This window comes from Pyrgilauda ruficollis, unplaced genomic scaffold, assembly GCF_017590135.1.
Source record: "Pyrgilauda ruficollis isolate IOZ18807 unplaced genomic scaffold, ASM1759013v1 scaffold79, whole genome shotgun sequence".
Lineage (NCBI taxonomy): Eukaryota > Metazoa > Chordata > Aves > Passeriformes > Passeridae > Pyrgilauda > Pyrgilauda ruficollis.
Window position 1 is genome coordinate 4411787 of NW_024529821.1, and position 24295 is coordinate 4436081.

Sequence of the window (24295 nt, forward strand, 5' to 3'; positions counted from 1 at the left end):
TCCATCAGCACATCCCTCTGGCTTGTTTCTGTGTGCTGCTCTCATCAGCTGCCTTCCAAAGTTGAGTTTTCCTGCCAAAATTTAGGGGAAATGGGAAATCGGGGCAGTCGGGAAGTCACTTCTGAGGCGCATCTGGTGCTGTCACCTGTGGTGTTTGAGGTCTTTCAGAGGCAATAAAGCAGAGAAGAGGTTCCTGGTTTGCTGGTGGTGAAATGCCACCACAGTTCAGTGAAGCCACATTTATTTCATGAAGCAGAAGTGATGACTCGGGTGGGCGTTGAGTGCTCTGCAGGGTTAAAGGGGCAAAGTGAAGATGAATTGCTTACAGGTGGCCCCAGTATTCAGTGAGCCAAATATCGTTAATTTGCTTAAATTTGCTATAGCTAATAACTTACTGGTTTTTACCAGGACTCTTGCACATCTGGGCCAACTCAGATTTTCCCTGTTTATTTTTTTCAGTCGTGATCCTCCTCAAAAGACTGAGATTCCTTTTTGATTTCAAAAATGACATCTTCGCAGCCCTGTCGCTCATTTTTGGTGCAAGACTTTGCACATCTGCTCAGTGCCTTAAGGAGTCAATTGCTTCAGGTTGTAATGGACTTTGGCAATGGGTTTGAAGAATATTTTCCTTTAGGAAACCTTAGGAATCCTTTCAAATACCCCTCAATACACATTTGTCTTTTGTAACTCAGTTCATGGTATGCACATTTATTACAGTTTTGGCTATTCTTTCTTCTGTGCTAGGGATAGTTTCCTCTCTTCTTTTTTTTATTCCTTCCACTCAACTGTGATTTTTATCTTCTTTTTCCCCCTAAATCTCTTTATCATTTGGCAATTAACAGTTGTTCATGCTATGTTTTCCTTCTGTTTGTGTGACTCAGCAAAAATCCTAAGGAAATTAATGGGTTGGAAAAAGACAAATTGGAAAGAATTTAGCTGGGTTTATTCTGTGTGCCATCCAGTCAGATTTTGCCAAGTCAGGCTGAGGTTCTCCTACAACCTCATTAAGAGTGGGAATATTATGTGTTTCCTCTGCCACCTGTAGCAGTAAAGGGAAGAGGCAAGGAGGGACCTGACCTGTTTATAAACTTCATGGTAGCTGGTTTGGTTACTATGTCCCTTTCTAATCTTAATGACAGATTGGTTTGGCTCAGATATTTTTTATTTCTGGAGGTTTTTTTCAGCTGTTCTCTTAACTGCATCATTTGCAAGGGCGAGTGTCTTGCCTGTTTGTGGTTGTAAATCTGAGCTTGGTCGGAGTATTTTAGGTTAGCGTAGGTTCCTCTGTGCTCCCTGTAAAGAAAAGCTAAATAAAAATAACTTGGTTTTCACGTCTGTGTGGTTTGGCATCGACCAAATCCTCTTTTCTGAGACCCCCTAAAGCTGGAAGGAGGGGTTCCAGTAGATGCCATGGAAGTTGGTACCTGCTTTTCCAGAGGAGGGATGGCTCCGAGCGCCGCGTTGGAGCATCCGCGGGTGTTTCCAATAACTGTAGGTGGAACAGATTATCCCGCTGGCTCTTCCTGGCCACTATCACGGTTACTCTTGTCCGTGCTTTTGCACGAGTCCTCTCTTGGCAGGCAGAAGATCTAGGACTATGTTTGCCAAGTCTGCAAGAAAGCAATTCTTTGTCTGCCTCTGCTGGGTTTTTTTGCACGGTTTTCTCAGTTGAAATGATGAGATAAGTATTTTCAGTCTCTGAAGGTAGTCTCATTCTGTTCCAAAAAACTCCTCTTTGGATCTGTTTAAATAAATCTCGTGGATCCAAATGCTTCAAGTTGGAAAGCTAGACATCCCAAAAGACTTGTTTTGTTTTTCATGGAGAAGACAGTCTGAGATGTGCTGGTTTTATGAATTTTTCTGCAGCAGTGAAATAATTTCGAGCTGCTGAACTAAGAGGCTGTTCGTGATGGGGCAGGAAGCTGTGGCTAGGTAGCACCATCTGAATAAAAACTTGTCAGAAAGCTGCTTTCTGCTAATCCCTGGGAGGAAGTGAGCTATAATCAGCACTAAGTGAGCTAATCACAGGAAATCTATTGCTCAACAGGAGCCTTTGAAAAAAAAGGAGGGGGGCAGGGAGAAAAGAAGAATACCCATGGAGACGTTTCATTCTGTTTTTGGACTACAAAATCTGTTTGATTTAAGAAAATCGAATATCTGATGAAGTAAGCAGCCCTCCAATCTCCATTTTTAAACTGCACCTCTTTTCCAGAATAACGAAGCATCCAGTGGTGATTTTCAGGTATTAGGAGGTGGTGGTGTGGGGAGGCTGTGTTTAAGCAAACTACCAAAACCACTGGAGGCCTGGGGTTGGGGTGTGGGTGTGGGGATGGGAATCAGTCTCTAGGCATTTTCAGCAAGGATTTTTATAACATAAGAGCAGGAGTGGGACACGGCTGCCTTAAATCTGCCTTGTCACGCCAGTCTTTCCTTGGAGCATCACACACTAGCTCTTGTATTGTTCTTGCTGGCTCTGTGCCCCTTTTCACGTGACACCTTCTGCCTTGGAGATTTGTTTCCCGGACATCTCCTCTGCTCTTTTCCTCTGCCCTGGCTGTGGCTGTCTCGATGCAGTGACAAGTGTTGCCAGTGGCCCCCTGAGGCCCCCGGGGAAGCGGTGAAGCCGCTGCCTGGAGATCTGCAGTAGAACCCTGGTGTCCTCTGCAGGGACTGCACCCAGCAGCAGCCCTTCCTTCATTTTTGACCTGTTCTCTTTTCTTCAGTTCCTTCTGTCAGGCCACAGACAGTTTTGCTGTGTTGCCCTTCAAGCTGTGTGCATGGCCCAAGTGTTTCAGGTGTTGTCCCAAAAGTATCCCGCAGCTGTAGTGGCACATTAAAAGTGAAGAGTTGTTTCTTAATGCCTTACTAGCCTCAAATTTGTTACTCCTCCTTTTTGGTCAGCCCTGCCAAATGGACTTAAATGTGATGGTTGTGCTGCTCCTTCTGTGTTGTGCTGCTGATTGTAAATGAGCTGAGTAATATTTACCTGCAGTGAAGAGCTGAGTTCAGTTTGCAGCTCTCTGAGGCTCCTGTGACAGATTTATTTGATGTATTTCACTGATTCAGCTCTGGCTCCTCAGAGATCAGTGGCAGTGTGAAGCCAGTATTGTGTGCCAGGAGCAGGAATTTAGGGACATGTTATCAAGCAGCTCTAATCTGGATGTGCTTTGTTTTGGTTTCTTTTTCCAAGCAGTAGCCTGATAAAGTTTTGTGTTGCATCCCAGGCAGCGAAATACAGGTGCAGCCTAGACTGCTCAAATACATTAATTTGGACATCTTAAGAAGACAGATTCAGGTCATTGTGATGTGAGAACTTTCTACACCAGCTGTTTGGTTTGGCACACCGTGCCATCTTTTCCACCCCTGCTCAGGGCTTTGTAAGGCTCATGTGTGCACTGTAATCCAGGTTTAAAACTGAATCTGCTCAAATACAAATGCTCCAGGGAAAATGTGAGCGTGCACTATAGCAGATAGCAGAATGATTGACTTCTGTTTTATTTCCTTTCATACTTTTATTCAATTTTCCTTTTATTTCCTTGCTTTGTCTGCAACAAGTTGGAGAAGAAAAGTGTTTGTCCTTTTCCAGAGTGAGGGGGGCTGAACAGCAGCACAGAGCTTCAGCTGGGATGGGAGTGCGTGTCAGGCTCCATCCCTGTCACGAGGGAGCCGGGCTGGCACAAGGGCTGTGCTTAGGAAGTCCTTCAGGAAGCAGCCCAGCTTTATGCTCACACAAGGGGAACTGGGGGGGACAAACAACAAAAAAGGGCAAGTCAAAGCCAAAGCATTCAGACTGACGTGCTGCAGCAGTGTGTGTTTGTCAGCTTTGTGAAAGCACTGCCCAAGCCTCGCTTCAGCTTTTACTCACTGGCAGGGTTGCGTTTCTCTGGGTGTTTTCCCACCAGGGGCACTGATAGGAATGGCTGTCTCTCTCCTGTGACCTGCCCATGACCATGGGTTTTGGGGCCCTTTCCATCCCCTAAAAGGGAAAGACAGTGAGCAGCAGGATGTAGATTGTAAAAATGAAACTTGGCGCGTGTGAACGTGGTGGGCAGGTCCCTTCAGGGCTGGGAGGGACGGGAGGTGGGTTAAACCACACAAGGAGCTCCCTGTGCATGTCCTGCCTCAGCCTCTCTGGGCAAAGGTGGAAAGGTTAATGGTGCTGAGTTAACTGTTGGACTCAATGACCTGATAGATCATTTCCAAGCTTGATGGGAGAGGGGAGTTGCAGCTGTGAGGAGCCTGGTACCAGGTCTCCAAGCACTGGTGGTCTCCAAACCCTGCTGGTCGCTCACTGCTGCCTCTGTAGAAGAGCACATTTATTCTTTGGCTGTGTAGGATGGAGAGAACACTTAATTTTCACAGCCACAGTGCAGGGAAAGAAACCTTTGTCAAAAGGAGGGGCGAGTGTTGTGTACTGGGGATGAGGACTGAGAATCAGAGCCCTGTGGTCACCAGCACTGGCACCTACAACTGTGTTTTGTGGGTCAAGCAGCAGAACTGTGGGGAGAAAAGCTTTTAGCTTTTTTTGTCTGACTTTTTGGGCTGCAGTTGTGTCCTGTGGTGGGACTGAACCTGTCTGAAGGCTGTAGTTAAGTGTTATTTGCAGCTTCTCAGCTCGTGTCTGTGGTTCAATGCATTGCTTTCTAGTTCTCGTACTAAATGTAGTGTGAGTAGTGATTGTGGGGGAGCTGCTGATGTGCTTGAATACATTATTGTTACTGGTATTTCCTTCACTGGCAAAGATGAAAGTGAGTCCCTCTTCCATGTATTACCTTTATTATACTTTTGTGAGGCTGCTCAAACTCAGGTTAACTATTTTAGTAAACGTTCTTCAGCCAAGCTAAAAAACCCACCATTACTTGTGTTGTCTGATTGTGTCAGAGAAATACGAGCCTGACATCCACTTTGCTGGATTACAGATTCCTGGCAGCCACTGGAAAAAAAATTCCCCATGTCTTTGCAATTCCCTGCAAATCAGCAGGGCAGGCAGTGGGTGATGGTGCAGGAGTGATTCTGTCTGGCTGCTCCTTCTGCTCTTTGGAGGCTGAAAGAGCAGAAACAGAGCTTTGGGGGGTATTTGCACTCTTATTTTAATCTTTTTTTCCCTTTTTTCAATCCCTGCTCCAGTCATTGCCCATAATTCCAGACCTCTGTAACCATTTGCAAAAACTTCCTGACACTGTGGAAACTTCCCCTGCATGATGAAGGCAGGATAAGGATAAAGAGGGGAACTGCTCTCTTCTTTAGCTGAGTGCAGAAGAAAGAGGGCTATTTGGATTTGAACCTAGACAAAATGATAGATTTTTCACTTCCCATGATGACTGAAGAATCAGAGCTGTGCTTCATGATGTGCTTGGCCTGAGTGGATCTGTTGTAATTTATTTAAATGATGAATTGAAAGCTTTGAAATGGGCCTTTGTGCAAACTAGGTTTGAATTCAGCACTTAATTTTATTAATGATCTTTGAAACAGCCACTCAGAAATTCTACCATGTCTTGTTAAATAAATCACAGTTTAAATTGTTCCTTGGAGCTGAGGTTTTCCTAGACCACAGATTTAGTGAGCTGGAAGGGTTTTGGTGCTGGAGCCACTCCTCGAGGTGGGAAGCTGATGCCTGAGCTCTTTGTGTCTCTCCAGTTTGCTCCACCAGCCCCACAGCTTGTTTTCCTGCTGTGGAGCTCCGGGGTTGTACTTTGAGCAAGGTCAAGGATCTCTGAGCACTTGGAGCAGTCAGCAGCTGATCAGAGCTGCAGCTCTCAGGGTTCTGCCAGATGGTCTACACCAGTTCCTTGGAGCGCTGATTTTCTTCTGAAATAATTTAGATTTTCATATCCTTCCTTCCAACTTGTTGTTTCATAGTCTCTTCTCTTGAGCACACAAGATACTAAGAAATAATTTGTTTTGGATCAAGACTGAGTATGTGATGAGATGCTTGTCACTGAAAGGGAAGGATTTTTACTGGAGTGAGAATTTTATTTAAAAATTACATCAGCAGAAGTGCAGTTGGTTGGTTTTTTTGGTGTGTTTTTTTTTTTTTTTTTTTTTTGTTTTTAAAAAAAATTTGTAGCCTGAATACCACATGACAGTGTTGTTAATTTAGTAACTGGCCTCTCTAAGGAAGTGTGTGGGGAATTGCTGTGGGTTTGGAGTCCCAAGTCTGTTCTTGTCCAGTTTCAGATGCAGGTGAGTTGTTTATCCTTACATCCTGCTCTTATCGGGCAGCTCAGAAAAACTGCACAGATGGAGGAAGTAATAGGGTTTGCTTTACAAAAATACAAAAGGCCACTCATGATGTTGTTTTCTTTGCCCAGTGTACCATTTTGGAATTCAAGTTATGTGATGCACTTATTTACCTGCTATGGTTTATTTGGCTGTCTAATTGCATTTGTTGCAAAGAAGACATTTTTTTGTTTTACCTGTACCCATTTGGATACCTAATGACCCTATATTCACCTCTTTTCTGGGGTTTGATTAACAGAAGGGACATAGATGATGGTTCCCTGTATTACCATCACTCCAAACTTGACTTCAATATATATCTGTATATATAAATATATATGTATAGGAATATATACATATATATGAATATATCAGTTTGATTTGGTGGCTCTTTTGTATATTAATAAAGCAAATACCTTATTTGATATATATATCTCTGGTGGGTGGCATGTCCTTGCTGCAATGTCTTGTAAGGGAAACATTTGGAATTAAAATCCCTGGCTGCTCAGGCCTGCTGTTGGGTTGCAGGATACTTAATTTTTGTACCCTATATTATGGTGGAAAAAAGACAATCTTGCAGATAACTTGCCATACCTGAAAGAGCAATCAGTAAGCGGATTTGGAAGAGTGTTGGGAATCAGTGCCTGACTCACAGCTGCATCCCTGCAGCCACGTTCAGGTGGCAGGTCTGTGTATAATTCCTTCAGCAGAGAAGGGCTCCAGGGCAGGGCTGTGTAGGTGGGTGCTGCACAGCTTGGAGTGCTCTTCCTCCTGGCCTCCAAGTCCTGCAGCAACCAGCACATGTCCAGTTTCTGCTGCTCTGCCAGAACATTGTGCTGCTTGTGCCTCTGATGATATATTACAGAAATTACGTTCTTTCATGGTCATTTATGGGGATAATTAACGCTAATCTCCTTGAGCTTCACAACATAAACCAGAGTGCTGCTCCAGCCCAGGCTGCTGGCCTGCCTTGTGTCTCTCTGTTGGGATTTGGCAGCATTCAGCCACGCTGTGAGATGCCAGGGAATGACAGCCCACGTTGTTTTAGTTGTGCTGCTGGGCAGGATGCAGGTGTTGTGCTGTTTGGAGCACAGTAATTGAGAGAGGATGGCACTGCCTTGTCGTGGCTCTTGTGAATGGCACTGATCATGTGAGTCATGCCTTGAGATGTGATGGGAAGCTGGTGGGCACCAGGAGGCCATTCATTTCCCAATGAAATTCCCATTTCCCTCTCCAGCTGTTGTGAGAGGAGAAGGAAGTCAACACAAAGATGTGTTGGCTCCTGTCCCAAAGAGGTAGCTTGTCATTTGAGTGAGCAGAGGAATTGAGGGTACATTTGTTACTGTTTCTTACCTGTCATTGAGAAGTATTTTCTGTACATCTGTCTTTGTGCTCTTTACTCTGTAGCAGAGAGGCTGCCTGTTTCCTGGTGATCGGAAAAGAATCCCTGAAATACTACAGGGAGGGAGGAAATGCAGGCAGAGATCTTTTTGAATGGGGAATGTGTCACGTAGATGTTTTATTGTGCTGTGGTTGCAGCTCTAGCAGCTGTTTGTCCGTGTTTTCACTCATGTTTTTGTTGAGGATTCAGAGGATTGTGGTGATAGTATGTGTGTTATTTTCTGCAAGTGGAGAAAGTTTGGCACCAAGTGGGGAAGCAACGCAAGCCTCATTCAGAAGTGGATCCTGTGGATCTCAGTGCTGAGCTCTTTAATGTAGGCTGTGTGATTTGGGTAGAGATGTTTTGAGTGTCACTTAATGTGGATAGTGTGCTGAATTATGGCTTACAAACATAAACTGTTCCTTTGTCCCCAAGGTCTTGTCTGATAAATGACAAGAAGGAAAGCATCTAAGGCTTTTAAAGCTGTTTGGTACTAGAGCATGAAGCTTTTTGGACTAGAGCTACCCCCAAAGGATGTTGTACTTAGGCCCTTCGTGTGCACAGATCTGGGAATTGTTCATTTGGTCTAGATTGCTTTTATCACTGGAAATGTTTGTGGCTCCATCCCACAAATGCTGCTGCTGGCACAAATGAATGGGTGGCCCAGAAGTGGGAATGAGGAAGGGATTTGCTTCCTTTGGTGGAGGCGGCAGTGTCTGCGTTCCTCAGAGTTGAATTCACGCCTCCTTCCCCTCTGCCAGCAGAAGGAATGGTACATTCATGTACTCCATGCTCTTTTCCTGTATTCAAAACACATTTTTTTCCTCTTCCAGGGCTTCCTCTAGCTATTGAGAACCATGTCTGACAACGGAGAACTGGAAGACAAGCCCCCTGCCCCTCCTGTCCGGATGAGCAGCGCTATCTTCAGTGCAGGGGGCAAAGACCAGTTGCCGACCAACAACAGCTTTAAACCCTTGCCCTCTGTCCCAGAAGAAAGGAAACCCAGGCATAAAATCATCTCCATATTCTATAGCAATGAAAAAGGTAAGATACCTCCTTTCTCCACTCCTGCTTGTATTCCTTTATTCTCCTTGTCAGTTTTGGTGGTGCTTTAGATGTCGGAGTCCAGCCTATCCAGGTGTAGGGGATTGGAAAACCAGTCCCTGTTTGCTGCCCACCTTGAAGCAATGCATTTCCAAACAGTCCTAATCAATGTTTGGCATTCCTGGGAATCATGTTACTTAGATGCAGATTTCTGGTTCAAACTGAGCACCCAGCTGGTTTGGAAGTTTCTTCATGTTGGTGGTCATTTATGTGGCACCTTGAGGACAAAAAAAAGTCTGTAAAGAAGTAGTGGTGAAGGTGCAGTTGCCTGAAAGAAAACTCAGAGAAATTACATATTTTTGTCTGTGGAACTGCACTGTTAGGATTGATTAGTAGTGGAGATAAACCTGGGTTGCTGTAAAAAAGATTATTTCTGAGAAAAAAAATGGCTATAATGACTACTAGACTGTATTTGTGTGTTGTTTGTGCTCTTTTCTGTATGGGGAGTGCATGTACAGCAGTGGAGCTCTTTCTCCTGGTTCTCCAGAACGTGTGTCCATGTAGAACAAAACAGTGCATAGATAGAAATACCTCCTAACATCTGAGATGTAAAACTGCACAGGGACTTAAACCTGACCTGAATCTGCTAAGCATTTTATTAATCTGCTGGTTAACATGACTTTTAATATGCACCTTGGAGAGGACCCTGCTGCTCTTGATGCCTTCTGTGCTCTTGGCTCCCTGTGCCTCGCTGCTGGTGTGCTGGGCAGGACTGGTTCAGTCATGCTGACACAGGTTTGGTTGTTTGAAGAGATTCTGCTCTTCTGGTTGATTATTCTCTTGGCTGAGTGTTTTCCCCAGGGCTGGTTTTCACTCTCTCTCAGCTGTGTGAGCAGCTCTGCAGCCTGCCTCTCCCTGGAGATCAAGCCCAGAGAGACAGGTTTCCCTCTGTTCCCAAGATCTGGCTTTCTGCTCTCAACAGTAGAAGGTGTGTTTCCTTTTTTGGAGGATGGAAGGATTTGGCCAGTGTAGCTTCTGGTGGCAGAATAGTTATTTCACAAGGTCATTTATTGTGAAATAGCCTGTCTGTGGCAGGGCTACAGCAGTAGCAGTGGTGGTCTTTCTACTGACATGGGTGAGCACCAAAGAACAAAGTCTGTAAGGAGAGCATGAGAAGCTACCACAGGCTGGTGGCTGCACCCCAAGAGAGACTCCAGCCCTTGGGTGCTGAAGGTGGCAGTTCTGGGTGCTGTCAGGTCAGTGTAGTGCTTTGTGTCTGGAGCAGGTTCTGCCTTAGCCCTTCAATCCTGCCGAAATGGGTGTTTGACCATGTTCTTGTTGGTCCCACAAGGAAATACCCAGAATTTGTCGTGGTGAGTTCTGCAAGGAAATCTTGTGGAAGGATCAAATCTGTCCATCTTCAGGCAAGGAGAAGAGTTTAGGAGCTGGGATGGCACTTGTCTTTATGTTGTTGCATTGGTGGCTCATCAGAGCATTTGAGCCCTTTTACAGACAGGGATGAAGCAGAACATAATGAAGTAGAACATAAATCCCGCGTTAAGGAAGGTTTTCCTTTCTCTGAATTAGTAACAAATTAATTATAAATGCAAGTGAGAGCTTTGTGACATTCCATGACACCTTTTCTCTCCATGGACATTTTCTCTTTTCATTTTGATGGTGGGTTTGTTCATTGTTGGAATGGGGGGGTGATTGAAGAACTACCTAAAGTCGTACTGGCTCATCTCAAGTTGCTTTGCAGTCCTTTGATGATTATTTAGACCACTCTAGATATTGACAAGCACCAAATTTAGACAAATTAATCTGCATATTTATTTAGCATCTACCTATTGATAATTTGTGTTGTCAACTGAAAGTACAAGAAAGGATTTCTACTGAGAAAACTACATTTTAGAGGAAATGAGTGTCAGTTTGTGTTTTCTAGATATTGAAAAGTAATTCAAGTAATGTCCTCCTGAAAGAAAAGCAGGCTTTCGTGCATGGCAAGATATTAGGAAAAATGGAAATTGAATTACCCAAATTAGAGAAACTATCTGGAAGTTGTATCTTTTTAATTTGGAAGAAACTTGTCTATTGCATGATCTGCAGCAAGGCTAATATAAGTATCCAAAGAAGGGATTTTGGCCCTCAAGTCTGCAAAACTGGCTGTTGAGAATGTAAGCAGAAGTGGGCACAGTGTCTTTCTGGCACTCACACAATAGTCAGATGTTAGTTGTTTTGTTCATTAGCATGGCTGGGACGCACCCTCCGCAGAAATGCCCGTTTAAATCCTTCTTTTCTTTAAATTCAGCTGCTGGGAAGCTTTACAGAAATATTAACTTCATGCTGAGATTTAAAAAATACATTGGGACTGGATGCAAAATAATCTGTCAACCTGGGGTAGATATTTTGTCATGGGAAAAATGTCTCCAGGCAATGCGTAAGTTTAACAGATCACTTCAGAAATGTTCAGTTTTCCTTTTCAGAAAATTAAAAAAAAATCCTTGCCATTATCCAGGAATGTTGTTTGGCTTTGTCTGCACATCTCTGTCCATATGATTTTGCAAGGTCCCTCCTGGCCAGCCTCATCTGCTCCTGGATCCTCTCTTGGGAGGTTCTTGTGCTTTGGGGGACTTGCAGATGAAGAGGTTTAGCAATTACACAGTTTCTGTCCCAAGTCTGAGCTAGTTCTGTGCTGAAATAATCCTAAGGGTTTGAAGGGATTATTTAATCACCAGTCATGGAAGATTTTTTTCCTCCCTGGTTCCATTGTTTAGGATAAATGAAGTGATAGTCATCTTCTTACCTAGAGTGCTTTATTGCCATGAATTTTCTTGGCCTGACTTCTGAAGTGAAAGCAACCTCTGTGTGGTTTTGGAAAGCTTTAAAATAGTCCCCTAAAACCAGAAATGTTTCTCTTTGAGCAGAAAGTATTGAAGGAAGTGCTGAGGGCATCACCCAGATCCTGCATATCACGTTTGGGGGCACATTTCGGTGTGGTTTCAGCTGGAGCTCAGCAACTCCAGGTGCACATCTGGAGTCAGCTGCCTGCTGCCTCCAGCTGTTGGAAAACAGCTGTGTTTCTTGCCTTGTGTATGGAATTTGGTTGGTGGGAAGCAAGGGCAGCCTGAGGTACTTTGCCCTGGGAAGCACGGAGGCTGACACTGTGCTGAGTGCCTGTGGCTTCACTTGGGGAAGAGTCCACTTGTATTTGAGGCACCGTCTTAATCAGAGCCTTTCTCCAACTCACCAAATCCTTCCAAAGGACCTGTGTGTGTCTGCAGGGCCAAGGGCCAAATTCTGTGTCCCGTGGCCAATAATAAAATGGTCAAACACCCATTTCTGCAGGGTGGAAGGGCTAAGGCAGAACTTCCTCCAGACAGAGCACTACACCGAGCTGACAGCCCCCAGACCCGCCACATTCAGCCCCCTCAGTGGGCTGGACTCTCTCTTGGGGTGCAGCCACCAACCTGTGGTAGCTTCTCATGTTCTCCTTACAGACTTTGCTCTTTGGGGCTCACCCATATCAGCAGCAAGGCCACCACGTGCAGTTGGGAAGGAGCATTGCCCTGCACTGAGGGATTCCCGTCCCGGGCAGGGGCAGCGTGGCCTCGCAGTGGCCTTGTTCTGGGAGCTGAGGATGTCCTGCCAGCACATGACTCACCGGGCTTGCCTCTGGCTGGGGCTGTTTGTTTGAAGTGCTGCTCTGCTGTTCCTGTGGGCAGAGCAATGGGTTTTAGTCTCCTTGCCTTGCCTGCTCGTGGCATCTGTGTAGTTTTGGAAGGAGTGCGTTTATTTAGCCAGCACATGCTGAAGGGCTTGAGCACCAGCTCCTGTTCACTGCATGTCAAGTGCTCCCAAACAGGAGCTTTCCTGAGAAATACAACTATATATATATATATATATATATATATATGTAATGTGTTCCATTGCTTCCACATAAAAAACTACAAGAAATAGATCAGAAATGGTTCTTCCCTTGGTTCTAGTTTCTCCCGTGCTGTTAATGAAACATCTGACAGCCTGTTTGCTTTTTGGCTCTGCCCTGTGCAGCCATATTAAAGATATCCTGTTTATAACAGCCGTGTCTTTCCACGGCATTGTTCAGCTGGAGGCAGCCCACATGGCTTTTCGTTCGGGAGTATTGTCCTCGCTCCCCGTGCTTCCCTTCCCAGCAGGAGGGGATTTCACATGGATTCCTGGCTCTGAGCAGCACCATCTTTGCTGTGTAGTAACCAGGAGAGTGCTGGTTTACCTGCTTTTTCTGTACTCAAACAACAGGACTTTTAAGGTGAATTTAGAAACAAAGCAGAAAAATTAAATTAAAATAACCCCCCTGAGCCACGCCCTGAAAACTCCCAAAACAAACAAACAAAATCCAAAGCCCGCGGTGTTAGAAAATATCTTATAAATTCAATTGACTCTAGGTTGGATTGTGCACGTGGTCCTTCTAATTAGTTGTTCCTGCTTCTGGTAGTTATTATGCTTCCCCCCACCTTTAATTTAAATTAGGTAATTGCTCTGAGGCTATAAACTCTTATCTTCATCACAGGAAGTCCTAGTTTGCATTAATTACCTTGAATTGAAGCAGTGAGGCAACTGAGTTTTAAGTGTCTTTAGGGTGAACTTGAGGTTGAACTGAAGTTGTCTTTTCTGCTGTTCTTAATCTATATTAAAATGTCCTTTTTTGCATTGTAAACATTTAATATGTTTAGATTTTGCTTGCTCAACAGAGCACTCTGGTGTTCTTAATCTCGTCTTGCTGCCAGAGTATAAATTATTTGAATGGAACATGGAATCACAGAATCCCAGCACAGTTTGGGTTGGAAGGGACCTTAAAGCCCATCCAGTCCCACCCCTGCCATGGGCAGGGACACCTCCCACTATCCCAGGATGCTCCAAGCCCCGTCCAGCCTGGCCTTGGACACTTCCAGAGGGATCCAGGGGCAGCCACAGCTTCTCTGGTCAACCTGTGCCAGGGCCTCACCAGCTTCACAGGGAAGAATTTCTTTCTAACATTGAGATCTTTGAATGTCTTTTTCAGGAAGCAAGAAGAAGGAAAAGGAAAGGCCAGAAATCTCCCCACCGTCAGATTTTGAACATACCATCCATGTTGGCTTCGATGCTGTTACTGGAGAGTTCACTGTGAGTATTCCTGCCTTGGAGCAGCTCAGGGAGCACCATGGGTCACTGCTGCAGTGAAGCCAAGGCAAAGCTTTAGAAAAAAGTGCAATTTAGTCTTTGTTTCTACCAAGGAGCTGCTTTTCCTTTGTGCTTGTACAGCACACTGTGACCTGTTAGTGTTCCTGCAATGCCAGTGGCACATTTGGTGCTTTGTGTCACCTGGGAGAGCACTCCCTAACAAACCCTCTTCAGTTTGCCTTCTTTAATGGGTAACACTGGATCTTTTGAGTGTTTTTGTGTCCCCACTCCTCACATCTGGCCCAGCATACCTGGAGGAGTTGTATCCTGTGATCTGTATTTCCACCTTTGGCTCCCCATCCTACTCGCTCGTGTGCATAAGGCTGTGCATGTTATGCTTTAATAGAGGGAAGAAATTTGTTTTGCTTTCAAAAAACCTTTAAAATACAAAAAGGATGCTTTAAATCCCCTGTTTTTTCAGGGAATGCCAGAACAATGGGCTCGGTTGCTTCAGACCTCAAATATCACCAAGCTAGAACAGAAGAAAAACCCCCAGGCGGTACTAGATGTGCTGAAATTCTACGACTCCAAAGACACAGCAAAACAGAAATATCTGAGTTTTTCTGCCCCAGGTGAGAGCCAAGTGCGCAAGACACTGGAGTTGGGAATTTGGAGCACTGTCTTCCTCTGTGTCAGAGTGATAAATCAGGTTCAAGTGCTAAAATCAAGGTGCATTTCAATGAGGCACAGATATACAAAGATGGATTTAAAACTGACTGGAAACTGGCGTTGTCCAGTTAATTTCCTGTTTTAAGTGGAGAGGGGAAGAAAGGGAGCTGGATCATTCAGAACAGCAGCCAAAATGAGCTTGAATGGGCAGTGTTTATCAGGCTGGGGCTCTGGGACTGGGATGAGCTGGTTTTGTGCTGGAGCCCTTGCTCCTCACAGCTGTCTCTGAACTTGATGTCACCAGCTGGTGACATCAGTGATGCAGAATAATTTGTGACTCTTACATGGGGGGCTGAGGGAAGGACTGTCCCACAAACAGGTGCAGTTTTACCACTTTTCTTCCAAACTCTTTCCAAAAGTAGCTTAGTAATAAGGCTTTGTAGTATTCTTACCCTGTACTCTACAAAGTTCACTTTTTATTACTTATTTTCTGATGATTTTATGTATTCTGCTATTTGTCCTGCTCAGAAAAAGATGGATTCCCTTCAGGAACACCAACGGTGAGTGTGTTTACTGTTGTTTGGATATTCTGTGGTGCATACAAGTTCAGATTTTCTGTGTTTTTTATATCCTGAATCTTGAAGTATTAAGCTGTATAAAGATTAAAAGTATAAAAATTAAGAATTTTTTTTGTGGAATAGAAACATACGTTTGGGTGGTCAATCACATATTTCACTGCAGCAACAGTGTTTGAGTCTCATAATAATAACTGAAGGATAGACTGAGTGGTTTAAGTTAGTTTCTTTTGACATAAGTAAGAATTATTTTCTCTTAATGTCAAGAAAAAAAATGTGAAGTCTTTAATACTATGGGAGAGACAATTTGTTTATCTGTCTTTTTTAAACTTTGGTAAAAATGTAGACCAATGCCAAAGGTTCAGAACCATCAACAGCTGTGGCAGATGATGATGAGGATGATGAAGAGGCTCCTCCTCCTGTGATTGCTCCACGGCCAGATCACACAAAATCGGTGAGCAGCTGTAAAACTGACAGACCTGCATTTCTCAGCATTGCAGAACTTCTGCTTTTTAGGGAAGTGTTTTATTTGGGCGATAAGGTGCTGTTAGTTTTTAGGGAAAAGTTCTGTTTTTTGAATTTGCTAAGAAAATTGCTAATTTCTGAATATCAGTTGGATTGGAAGTCCTGTAGTTAGTAGAATCATAGGATCATTTAGGTTGGAAAAGACCCCTCAGATCATTGAAATTTGTCAGTTTATTTGTCAGCTTGTGTTGAAGACAGCCAGTTATGCTCAACCCAACATGTGAGGAGGAGGATTCTTATTCCTAAATAAAACCTGTAGGCCATTTGTATAACTTCTTGCAGCACAGTGATACAGGTGTAATGTATTTGCTTTCTTTTATTTGATTGGGTTGCAGTGTGGTAGCCCCTCCAAGTACACCACCTGAACCCCAGCCAATGCAAATTTTAGATTTGAAAGCTTATTTCATTCACAAAGTCATCAGTACTACAGGAACAGTGAAATGCTAGAGAAGATGTTAATAAAATTTTAGGGTAGCCCTCATCTACACACCTTGGTAATGGTGTCCCAGGGGCCCCACTGACTCCAGCTCCTTCTTTTGGCTGTGGGAGCTGTACATTTTGCCTCTCTGCTGCCCACTTTTTTTCAGGAGTGCAAATGTGAATTATGTTTATTTGTCTAGGGATATTGCTTTATAATTTCCCACACTTGGGATTTAGACATATAAAAGGTGAGAGGTCCACAAACTGGATATTTCTGGAGTAGCTTTGTATATCTGTGAACAGCTCAGGAGGAAATTAAATAAAGCTCCAATAAACTAAATTCCCTTAAAAAACCCTTAAATTTGGGATAACATGGAAATATTTGAGAATCTCATCCTTCTTTTCATGGCAATCAAGCATCTTTTTCCTTTAGATCTTAGTAGAAGTTGATCTCACTATTAAATAGTGGCTTCTGCTCTGTTCACTAGTATGGGTTATAAAGAATAAGCAGATAAAAAACTGAGAAACCCCCTGTGGAATCTCCTAGCATCCTGTCTGTTCAGAAGTGCCTGGATCTCTTGAGAGGTCAGTAATGTTGCCAGCATCTTGTTTTATGGAGCTTTAATGTGTCCCAGGTCTAATTTCTGCCTCATACCTGTTACAAAATGTTGCTTGGGGATCTTTGCAGAGCCGTGGTGGGTTTCAGCTGCAGGTCAGTGGTGGCAGAGCAGGTGCTCAGGTCTCTGGTCTCTCTCACAGATTTACACCCGCTCTGTCATTGACCCCATCCCCGCCCCGGCCGGTGACACCTGCGCCGACAGCGCCTCCAAAGCAGGGGATAAACAGAAAAAGAAAACCAAGATGTCAGATGAAGACATCATGGAAAAACTACGTAGGTGCCTTCATTTCAGATAGCAGGGGAGCAGTGTTAGAGCTTTGGCCTCACCTTTGCTTTGTGTGCAGTGCTTGGGTAGCTTTGTGTCCAGCAGCAGCTGAGAGCGCTGCGCTGGCTTGGGGGGTTTGTAATGCTTGGAGCCCTCTGGGGTGGAAAACAAGGATAAAACAGGTTTGGGATGGTATCATACATGCACATCACAGTGTCACAACTGGATTTCAATCAAACCATAGTAACACAAAATAGTTTCTGCTGTTGCTTGTTCCATAATCATCTTGGTGATGATTTTTCACTGTGTTAATGCAGCTTTGGCTGTTGGTGCACCAGCTTTGCTACTTGAGTTGACCCACTCTTGTGCCTATCTTGTCCAGGCCAGCCCTGCTGTTGGGGGGCAGTGGGATTGCACTCATTTTTTGACTGGCTTTTTCTTTCAGGCACTATTGTCAGCATAGGAGATCCCAAGAAAAAATACACCAGATATGAAAAAATCGGGCAGGGGTAAGTGTGGACCCCAACTTTTATCCCCAGTGGGCCAGTGTTAGGAGCAGGGTGCTGTTTTCTGCCTCACACCACTTCCTGTGCAGGCAGAGATGTTGGCTGCATTCAGCAGATAAATCACAGAATCCCACCCTAGTTAGGATAAGAAGGGACCTTGGAGCACATCCCTTGAAGTTCCATGCCTGCCATGGGCAGGGACACCTTCCACTATCCCAGGCTGCTCCAAACCCTGTCCAACCTGGCCCTGAGCACTTCCAGGGATGGGGCAGCTGTGACCTCTCTGGCAGCAAACAGTAAAGTAAATAAACAGCAAAGGCATCACATAGTGGTGGAAATTTTGAATTGAAAACTGAAACAATTTTGTGGTTTTGATTTGGCTGTTCACGTGTGTTTGTTACGCAGGGAGATGCAACTTGCTGTAACATTTGTCTTTCTCTTCACAGGGCTTCAGGTACAGTTTTCACAGCTATTGATGTGGCAACAGGGCAGGAGGTAAGATTCCTGTGTTCATTTTTTGTTTAAATGTTCTTCTGTAGGTGGCCAGAATGATTTGAGTGGTTTCCTTCAGTGGCTCCCATTGCTGCTGTCAACTCTCAGATCTGTTTGTCACAGTCAGTTATAAGACTGTGCCTTGTTCTATAATAATCAGGTGGTGAAAGCTAAAAATAGAGTCTTTCCAATGAAAAGCAGAGAGTGAGGTGTTCCAGAAGTGAGCTTACAAATTGGTTTATCCTTCAAGAATTGCAGGCATTGTTGTGTTACGTTTTCAGAAATAAATTTTTGTTCAGTCTTGGCACACTTGGCTGTGTCTGTTTCTAGGGAAGCAGCTTGTCTCATGTGATGCCCTCAGAATGTCTTCTCCATATCCTACTCTTTGCTTTCATCCCTTGGTTTCTCCAGTGAAATTGGTGGCATCAGCAGTACTCTGCATATTTGTCATCCAGTGGCCATATCTTGGGAAACAACCCAGAGAGCTTTTGGGACTCAGATTTTAGGAATTATTTGTCTCAGTTTAACTTCAGATTTCCCTAATTTTCTTTCAATGTTTTTATTTAAGTTTTCCTAATTTTTCTTTTAAATATCCACAAGTAGGCATTCTTTAGGTCACTGATAATAAATGCCCTTTCAGCAGTAACCACATTCAGCAGTCCTGCCGTGGAGCACTACATCTTGATGTAACATGAGCCTTTCCATCACCTCAGTGTCTCTTAGTTTGCTCTCTACACACTGCAGTATTCATGTCCTCTTACTGATTGCAGAGTGAATTTTGGGGTCCAGGACCTTTCTTTGCCCTGCTCTGCGCTTTGCCAGGCAGTTGATGGCTTGCAGCCTTCATGCAGTGCTCAGGTTTCCTCTGTTTAATGCCTGAGGATGGAGTTAGGTTTGTTCATCACCAAGAGGAACACTCCTCTTAGAGCTACACAGTGACAGGACAGGAGGGAACAGACAAAAATTGCCATAAGGGAAATTCAAGTTAGATATTGGGAATTTTTTCCCTCTCAGGCAGGATGATTGGGCATGGCACAGGAGCCCAAGAGGGATTGTGGAATATCTGCTCACTGAGGTTTCCATTCCAAACTCCCACAGCCCTCACCAACCTGCTCCACCTCCACTCAGAGTTATTTTGTCACTCTGTGCTGCAGAATGACAAGAATTTCTTCCTTTAATGTCCTTGGCACTATAATAAGAATAATTTCTACAGGAATATGTTGGTTCTTATGTTTGGTTTTGGAGTCAGCCCAACTGTTGGAGTTAACAGAGCTGGGAGGATTCTTCTCTGTTGTAAACTCTGTAGTACTTGTCCTTGTTAGCTTATTTCCTGGATGAGGTGGGCCTTTATCTTCCCTTTTCTGTCTTGGATAATTCATTAATGAATTGGAGAGGAATTCCTTCTGCCTCCCAGCATTCCATATACCCAAACACCAGTTTGGTCAGAATAAAGAACAACAAATTGCCTCACCATGCCTTGGAAGGCTCAGATTTTCTCTCTGAGTTCCTCCAGGATTATCTTCTGCTTCAGGCCTGTTGATATGGAATTGAGTGAATATCCTTCTACCTCCTGAATGCCCTTTGTTGTCTGGTCTGGCCTCTCTCACTGTTTGTGGATCCTTTCAGTTGCAGGAGGATGATGTTGGCCATGGGTGCAAGTTGTGTGCTGATCAAGCTGGATTCTTTTAAGTTGTACGCTGATAAATTAACAACTTGCTAGCCACAAACTGTTTTAAGCTCCTTTAATCCTGTTACTGGATTCCTTCTGCCTTTTCACTGTATTAAGTGTGACTGAAAGGTTTGGGTACTGAGGTTTGAGATTGCTGTTTTATTTTGCCCTATTCAGGTGGCTATTAAACAGATCAATTTGCAGAAACAGCCCAAGAAGGAGCTGATAATTAATGAGATCTTGGTAATGAAGGAGCTAAAGAACCCCAACATAGTCAACTTCCTGGACAGGTAAATGCAGCCAGCTGGCTGATTCCTCATCCCAAGGGTTACAGGAGGTTATCCCTTGCACAGACCTGCTCTTCCTCTACCTAAGGGTCTTGGAAGCAGATGAGGCTCTCTGTAGACTGTCACCCTGATGGCACAGGGACATGCCTTTGTTTTTCTCTTTGTAGTTACCTCGTAGGGGATGAATTGTTTGTGGTGATGGAGTATCTGGCTGGAGGCTCTCTAACAGATGTGGTCACAGAGACCTGTATGGATGAAGCACAGATTGCTGCTGTCTGCAGAGAGGTGAGTGTGAGGGGCTGGGCTGAGGAATGAAGGTGCTCCCTATTCCCCTGATTTTTATGGCATGCTCAAGTCGGCACTAATTGCCACAATTGCTGCTGAAGCTGTTGAGTAAAGAATGAATGGTATCATGAGCAGAAATCAAAATTGCAGAAAATAACAAAATTAGGTTAACTCAGAAAACTGAGGCTTTGCAAGTTGCAAGACAAAAGAGCTACAGTGGTTTTTGAGAATGTTTGGTGATGGAGCAAATAAAGTCTGTGGGTTTGGTACCTGGGGTGCCTCGTCCTGCTGACAGTGTTAACAGAAAGATATGAATAATGTGGACTGTTATTAACAGAATAATATGAATAAAGTTCAGGGAGGAGCAATAGAGAAGTTTAGCAGCTGGAAGGAATGGCTTATTTGACTTGGACTAGCAAAGAACATTCAGAGGCACTAAGAAAAATCTGCATATTCATGTATGGGTAATGTAGAAAGGAGAAAAAAAAAGAAAAATAAAACTCCTGAAAGCTTTGAAGTGTTTTCTAGAAGAAGGGAAATGGTGTTTGCTCACAGTTTGAAAATGGATCTGCTGAAATAGGAGTATGTTAAACATACACTAAAATAAAGATGAACTGAGTGCAGACTATCCCTTTCCCACTTTAGTCATTCCCATAGTGTGTGGCATCTACAGTTCTGTGCCAGATAAGCTCTCTCTATGGATTTCTCAGGAAAATAATGCTCCAGAAGGTTGTAGATGGAATAACTTTCACGTTCCAGTAAGATTTCAAATGAAAGTGTTAAAAGCAGCCAATATCACATCTTATCAGTGGTTTCTGCCCTGAGCAAGTGCCAGTATGCAGCTCAGGCTTGATTTTATCATGGCAGAAGGAGAATTGTGTTATCTGCTGTGCAGGAGAAACTGGAGGCTTTTAAAAAGCCCATCTGACTCCATCAGCATGATGAGAGGTTTTGTGACTCACCCCAAGGGAGGGGAGGGAAAGCAAACTTGCACAGTAACGTGTATGGACAGGGAATGGTTTCCAGAGAAACCAGAGCTGGAAGCAGAGAACCAAAAGAATAACTATTTACTGTGAGAGTAACTGACTCTTCTGAGGAAGAAATCATATACTGAACTATTGTACTCCGTCAAAACTCTGCTGCCCAGTGTTTTAGATACATTTAGTTTTGCAAATCAGTGTCGCTTTGCTAAAGCAAACCAAGATTAAAAGAAAAAATCCATTTCAGTGGGGACATCTGTGCCAAGCTGCAAATGGCAAATGTTCTGCTTAGATGGAAAGAGAAAAATCTGGCTTTTGTTCTTTTGCCTTTTATTCTCAAATAACAAAAGTAAATTTCATTATGGTTTTGGGCAGCAAATTCGTGTGAAAGGTTTTCATCTGAAAACAATGCAAACCAGCATTAGTGCCTTTCAGAATGAAGATGTTTTACAGCCTTCACTGTAGAAGTTGTGTGGTTGTTGGACACGATGCCTCACCAGTTCCTCTTGGTGAGACCTCAGCCTGAAAAGCTTTCACTTAATCGTTTATGGTTCCACTGCAGCATCTGTGGGATGTACCAAAATTAACATCAGGGATTTCTGAGAGCATCTTGGGTGATGAGGAGTTTAAAGGATGCATTTGTTAAGATAGGGAAACTCCACGGTGAAATGATTTTTCAGCTCCTGAAATCCAGAGTGCATTTTTTTAGCCCAAGAGCTTCCTCTGCTGGTTATTTTCAATAACACCTTTCTATTCTTGCACTCAGAGCTGGCTGAGGGTGTGAACATGGCTTTGAATTTGTGCTCACGTGCTGCAGTTCCATACCTGGATGCTGAGTGTTGTTTTTTTTCTCTCCTACCCAGTGCTTGCAAGCGCTTGAGTTCCTCCATGCCAACCAGGTGATCCACAGGGACATAAAGAGTGACAATGTGCTGTTAGGAATGGATGGATCAGTTAAATTAAGTGAGTAGCAGACAATTGTTTCACGTTCTCTTTTCCCTTTTTCAGGAATCTCTGGCTCGGAGTGTGTAAATCTGTAGAAGGAGAATTGGCAGGGAAATTTAAGGTGGTTTTTATTGACTATGAGTAATATAAAACAATTCTGTTATAAAATATGTATCAGACAGCAGGTGCTGATACTCTGAGGGCCCTCAGATGGGGCTGTGAATGTGTTGGCCTGGAAGGATGTTGAAGCAAACCTGTGGCCCCATGAATTCGTTGGTAAATAGGAAGTAACTGGCACAGACAGTGAAGCAAAATGGGAATGATTGCAATAGCAGAGTTGCAGCAAACTGCAGTGGCTTTGTTAGGATGATAGTAATGCTTGGCCCCGTTCATGAAAAGGCCACTAACAAGAAAATTGGGCACTATTGGTTATTTATTGCAGTCTAACCCTATGTCTTATCTTGGACTGGAAGTGTAACACTTTCATTAATATAATCATGGCAAAACAAACTACTTGCTTTTCAGGTAATGGTTATGCATGCATGGGCTTGGACAGTAAATCCTTTTTTGGTGTGTAAACGAAAATGATGTGAAAGCACTGGTAGCTGTCACGACTGTTGAGAAAGAGGTGCATTGTCTGCATTTCTGTATGTACTGAGGAATGTACAAAACATATAGCAATCAAAGAGTTAAGGCAAAAAGGTGTGAAGCAAAAAGTGTTTTCAGTAGGAATCTGAAGTGCCGTGAAAATGTGTCTTGGCAATATTCCTATTCTAGATGGTTTGCAGTCTCATTTTATTTGAGATGGAGTGTGAAGAAGGATTACCAGCAACCTAATTTGCTTCCCAGTATTGTTGGATGTGCTGCTCACTTGCATAGGGAATTTTATTTTAAGGATGTGATGTGTCTGTGCACAAGCTGTGGAGTCAGAGGCTGGAGAGAAGTGGACAGTTACAGGAGAGGATGTGGCTGAGAAGAGTTAGCTGGAGAATGATCACAAATGCAAAAGAGGTGTCAAAGCAAAGTGGCCAAAGGACAGAGTAGCTGAGTCAAAATCATCATGGCAGCAAATCGGGGGAGGATGAGGAGGAAGGAGACACAGGAGAAAACAGGAGTCAGCTGCAAAAATTCCCTGAATGAAGGGGAGGTGGAGTAATCAGTGCTGAACAAGCTGTTCTGGGGCTGTGTGATTACAGTGCTTTAGCAGAAGTTTAGGGTGGGAGAAGCTACACCTTCTTTTTGAACTCTTCCCCTTCTCTGAGGGAGTCTGGTGACAGGACAGGTGTCACCACTGCAGCTACATATGCTGCTGGTGGGTGAAACTCTATTCCTGCCTGTCTTCTTCCTCTGTGCTGGTGGCTGGTGCTGGAGGCCTGGCTGGAAGGTCAGGAGAACACACTGCAGCTGCTTCCATGGGCTGGTTACAGAAATGGGCCATGCTGGGAGGTGACTGTGACACCTTGATAAGGCCAAAAAGTGCAGGAGGAACTTGGTTACTCCTATAGGTTTGGTTTTTGTTTGATTTTGGGGTTTTTTAAGGCAGCATTTTGACTGTCAGGGTGGTTTAGTTCTGTGTTAAATGGTCTTGGTACAACTTGGCACTTCATGACTTGGCTCTTTCCTTAGCACTGCTTGGCATAACACTTCCAAAATCACCCTGGAATTTAAATTTCTCTCTCTCTTTTCTCCCTCTCCCTCTCTCTCTCTTTCTCTAACTTAGTGTCAATGATAAGGTAATATCTGTCTCCTGCCTTAACTGTGTTCTTATTGATGCTTTACATGCCTGGGAAGTGGGAGTGCTGCAGCTGGATAAAGTAACATGATGGGACATGCATTGCTCTTGCACCTGAAGGCTATAGGAATAGGTGACTTTTCTCCTTTTCTTGAGTGTGGTTGTTCTCTTTGGTAGTTACCTTGTGGAAAGGTTTGTTTGTCCAGGTTCCTGCTGCTGAGTGGGGTAGCACTGCACTTCCCTGGAGCCTTGTTTCCGTGTCTGTCGGCTGTAGTACCTGTATAGATGGCCAAAGTGCTGTGAAATGTTGACCTCAGTAGCTGCACAAGTACAGTCTGTTTAGCAGGGCAGAAGCCATGGGTTGTGGATGGATTTCTTCTAATTCAGGCTGTATAACACACCAGATGCAGAACACTCTGACTGTGTTCTGCCTGATTGCTTATTTTGGCTGTTACCATCCCAGAACTCTTGATGGAAGGACTGGGCAAAACACCATTCTTCTGCAGGGTAATTCTTGTTTCCAGAGGACAAAAGCCTTGTCTT

The 24295-nt window shown here is 44.0% G+C and overlaps 1 protein-coding gene across 1 annotated transcript in view; it reads left to right on the forward strand.

The window, feature by feature from the left end:
• PAK2 (p21 (RAC1) activated kinase 2) overlaps positions 1–24295 on the forward strand; it is a 42449-nt gene that overhangs the window by 12548 nt on the left and 5606 nt on the right. Inside the window, exons 2-12 of the mRNA XM_041486912.1 lie at positions 8434–8644; positions 13686–13786; positions 14265–14415; positions 14981–15012; positions 15374–15481; positions 16732–16864; positions 17302–17365; positions 17809–17857; positions 19701–19813; positions 19978–20095; positions 21939–22038. Of these exons, the coding sequence (XP_041342846.1) occupies positions 8458–8644; positions 13686–13786; positions 14265–14415; positions 14981–15012; positions 15374–15481; positions 16732–16864; positions 17302–17365; positions 17809–17857; positions 19701–19813; positions 19978–20095; positions 21939–22038 (1156 nt within the window). The 5' untranslated portion in view covers positions 8434–8457. The remainder of the gene's footprint in view (positions 1–8433; positions 8645–13685; positions 13787–14264; positions 14416–14980; positions 15013–15373; positions 15482–16731; positions 16865–17301; positions 17366–17808; positions 17858–19700; positions 19814–19977; positions 20096–21938; positions 22039–24295) is intronic.